At 58.0% G+C, this 4,050-nt stretch overlaps 1 protein-coding gene across 1 annotated transcript in view; it reads left to right on the top strand.

The window, feature by feature from the left end:
• PKD1L1 (polycystin 1 like 1, transient receptor potential channel interacting) overlaps positions 1-2,632 on the top strand; it is a 10,607-nt gene extending 7,975 nt beyond the window's left edge. Inside the window, exons 5-6 of the mRNA XM_015566778.1 lie at positions 322-506; positions 2,300-2,632. Coding sequence (XP_015422264.1) covers positions 322-506; positions 2,300-2,632 — 518 coding nt within the window. The remainder of the gene's footprint in view (positions 1-321; positions 507-2,299) is intronic.
• Positions 2,633-4,050: the final 1,418 nt, after the last annotated feature.

Below are 4,050 nucleotides of genomic sequence, written 5' to 3'. Positions count from 1 at the left end.
CTCCAGGCAGTGGGGTCTGCCACCTCCGGGACAAAAAACAGAGCACATGAAGGTCCGGAGGTCCCCAGACCCAGGTCCGGGGACCTGAGGGTGTCCCTGAGGGGTACAGAGGGGTGAGCCCTGCTGTAGGATGGGGCTCCTAGGAGGGAGGCAGCATGTCCCCTGTGGGTGCTTGCTCCTCGCACAGCAGGTGCCAGCAGTCTGGGTTCGGTGTCTGTCCCAACCTGTGCTGGGCGGGCAGCTGCCTATGGATGGGCATGGTGGCCTCTGGGATGGCCTCCTGACCATGACCACGCAGACCTGCTGGGTGTGAGGATAAAGGGCCGGCCTGGGTGGACCCTGTGTCTCCATGTCTGTGCTTGTCTCCTCCCAGGGAAGGAGAGTTCATGGTTGAGGTCGTCGCCTTCAATGCCGTCAGCACCGTCTCCCTGAGGAAGCGCCTTTTCGTCGTGCGCAGGCCCTGCCAGCCGCCCCCTGTGAAGAACATGGGGCCGGGGCAGGTGCAGGTCAGGCCTGCAGTCACTGACCAAAGTCAGCCTTTCTCCGGGGGGCGGGGGGGAGCGAGTAGGGGCGCTCCTCCAGATCAGCCCCCTGCGTTGGCCATGAGGGCACCTGGGAGGGCTCCCAAGGTCCCGGAGTCGACCGGCCCCAGGGAGGGACACACCTGCCCCAGGCCTCTGAGTCTGCCTCCATTCGCCCGTTACTCTGGGTTCGGCTCAGTGCATGTTGACGAGCTGGTGAGACCCCTGTGCTAGGAGCTGGAGCGTGTTCAGGAGAAAGGAGAGCTGGGAGGTGGTCATTTGCTTGGTGAGCACCTACTGTGGGGACAAAACTAGGGCTGCTTTCTAGTCCTTTTACTCCTGGAGGCTTCTGACTTGGAGCAACTTCTCCTTTTTAGGGTCAGAGTGCCCACACGCAGACGCACGGGAGCCCCGTGGCGTGGCCGCATTTGCCAGGAGCTCTCCGTGGCTTCTAGCAGAGGCTGGTTGCTGGGCCCGAGTCTCAGGTTGAGCACCTCCCGCCCTGATGTGGCCACGGAGATGAGGAGCACAGACACGCCCAGGGCCAGGCCAGGGCCCGTGGCCTTTCCATGGGATTCTCCCTCCGGGTCCTGAGTCCCAGGACCTCACAGCTCCCTGGGGCCCGGAGAAGCCTGGCTCACATGCCAGCCTCTCAGAGCCGACTCCCACCCCAGACATTGCCTAGTTTTGTCTGTTACGATCACTGGGATAAGAATCAGCATCTCAGTGTCAGGTGCCCACAAATCTGGGCTGTGAAGTGACAATGCTGGGATCACTCATATCCAGGATAGAAACGATAAGCACAAAGGAAAGTCATTTCGATAATGACCAGAGTCACTTAAAGAAAGCCGAAGGTAAAATGGTTTGCAACAAATACGCATGCGTTGTTTAAAGTCCTACTTCCCAGCTCCAGACTGGATTCTTTCCAGTTTCCACGGGAGAGCATCACTAAACATCCTCCAGGGGGCGCCCTGCGCCTGTGGCCAGCGTGGGCGTTCGGTCCCCTGGGCAGGATCTGCACTGGCACTGCACCTGAAGGACAGTCCCTTCCTCTCAGTGCTCCAGACGCCCATGGGTGTGGGGCTGGGGGAACGGGGGCTCTGCCCAGCCCTGGTCTCTGAAAGCTTCAGTCGCCTCCGAAGGCCCTGCAGCTCTGCAAGTCTTGGCCAGCCTCTATCTAATAAGGCGTGTGACGTGCTTCCAGGGTAACAATACCAGCATCACCACCAGAAATAACACTCCTTAGAGAGCTTTCAGATGTATCTGGAAAAGTCCCTGTTGCCCTTAGACTAGAGCAAGCATGTCAAACTCACAGCCTGTGGGCCACACACCGCGTTCATTCAGCCCGTGTTAGCCTAGATCAAGGTCACTGAAACACATCTTCTTTCTATGGTACTTGTTTGAAATGCAGGTACTTCCTTTTGTTTCCAGTGATCAATCGCTCAGTTTTCTGTTGGAGACTTGGAAAAGTTTCTACTGATTTTAAATATTAACCCTGTCATATATTTTGCAAATGATTTCCCTTTTCTCTGATTGCTTTTTTAAATAATACTTTTATATTCAAAGTTTAACATTTTTATATAATCAAATCTATTGACCTTTTCCTTTCATATTTTCCCATTAACTCATGTTTATAGGGGTTTTTCTCGTCGAGTGTGTAAGTCTTTATTCTCACTGACTGTGATCACACAGACACAGAGTTGAAGTCCTGCGTCTTGAACCACTTCCTCTGGAACAGGTAGACGCATTTCTAATGAGACGTCTTTCTCCTCACGCAGGTGTGGCGGTCCCAGCCTGTGACCCTGGGGGTGACCTTCGAAGCCGCCATTCTCTGTGACATCTCCCAAGGCCTCTCCTACAGCTGGAGCCTCACCAATTCCGTGGGGTCGCCGGTGCCCCTGCCTCCTGCCATCAGCACCCACAGGCAGACCTTCACTGTCCCCCACTACTTCTTGGAACCTGGAAACGACACTGCGCTGGCCCAGGTGGGCGGCAGCTGGAGGCGGCACCTGCCCAAGCCCATGTTCCCTTCCCATCAGCCTCAGAGACCCTGGGACCCGGACCGGCCCATCCCAGAGGAGGGTGCTCTTAAATCCCTGGCATTCCTTTAGGGCCGTGATATGTTTGGGGTTAGAAAGGGAGCTTAAGGGTAAGCTAAACAAAACCAACACCATGGGAAAATGTACTGTTGGCAGAGAGGTTATAGACCAGGGAATAGTTGGGTGTTCTTATGTCCCCAGACCCAGAACCCCAGCTTCATGTTAACACAGACACGGAGAGGAAAATGCTCCTGCACCCCAGCCCCTCTGTCCCCAGTGGGCCTCCTGCTCCTGTAGCCCAGCCCCTCTGTCCCCAGTGGGCCTGCTGCTCCTGTCGCCCAGGGAGGGAGGACCTGGGAGGGAGCCCCAAGGGAAGAGAAGTTTCCAGAAGCAGAAGGTCCTGCTGCAGGAGCCAGGAGACCAGCCTCCCCAAGGACAGTGTGGCCAGAGGCCCAGCAGGGCCCACCCCAGGGGTCCCCGGGGCACCAACGCCGGACCCACCAACTCGGGGCCTTGCTCTGAGCCCCTCTCCCCTCACACCCACCCCCTGGCAGCCCCCAAAGACACTCTCCACTTGGCCAGCACCCCGGCCACCCCCCCTCCCTCTCCCCCTCCTGCTGGGCCATGGGCACTAAGCTGCCCCCCAGGACACGGACACACACACATGTGCACACACACATGTGCACACACGTAAGCACACACGTGCATGCACAGATAGACATGTGTGTGTGCGCACAGGCACGATGGGAAAGACAGGCTCCCGCGTGTCCTCACCTTTTAAATTGCCAGCTGCCCCATAAGCCTAAGTTGCCCTCATCCTGAGCTAATGCCCCAGGGCCCTGGCTGCCCTCACGGCCGGCACTGTTGTTGCTATGGGTCCTAATTGTTACACAGTTTAGAGGATAGCAAGATTTTTATAAATCCACTAAAGGCCCAGTCCTGAGCACACGCTCGTTCCCTACCTGAGCAGCACACATATGTGTGTGCGCACAGGCACGATGGTAGAGACAGGCTCCCGCGTGTCCTCGCCTTTAAAATTGCCAGCTGCCCCATAAGCCTAAGTTGCCCTCATCCTGAGCTAATGCCCCAGGGGCCTGGCTGCCCTCACGGCCGGGCACGTGCCTCCCACAGTTGTCCCCACAGCGGGCGGTGGCCTGCGCTCCCCTTGCAGAGACCAAAGGCTGCCCCCCAGTGTACAGCGACCCCCAGCCCCCGCCCTGCTGGCACAGGGTCCTGCTGGGTGGGGGCCAGGCTGTACCTCCGGCCTCCTGCCCCGCCTGCACCCCTCCCCTCCTCCACTGCCACACCCCCGTCACGGTGACATCCTCTGCCACACCCTGGGACTGTGGCGTTGACTCAGGCCTCCATCAGCAGCTTAGGGGATGCATACACACACACACACAGACACACACACACGTATGCACATCCTCACACTCTCACACCCTCAGCACCGCCTCGCTCACGCTCACACATGCGCTCACACACTAACA

The sequence above is a fragment of the Myotis davidii genome, unplaced genomic scaffold, assembly GCF_000327345.1.
Source record: "Myotis davidii unplaced genomic scaffold, ASM32734v1 scaffold472, whole genome shotgun sequence".
NCBI classification, from domain to species: domain Eukaryota; kingdom Metazoa; phylum Chordata; class Mammalia; order Chiroptera; family Vespertilionidae; genus Myotis; species Myotis davidii.
This window is presented reverse-complemented; position numbering and strand designations above follow the sequence as displayed.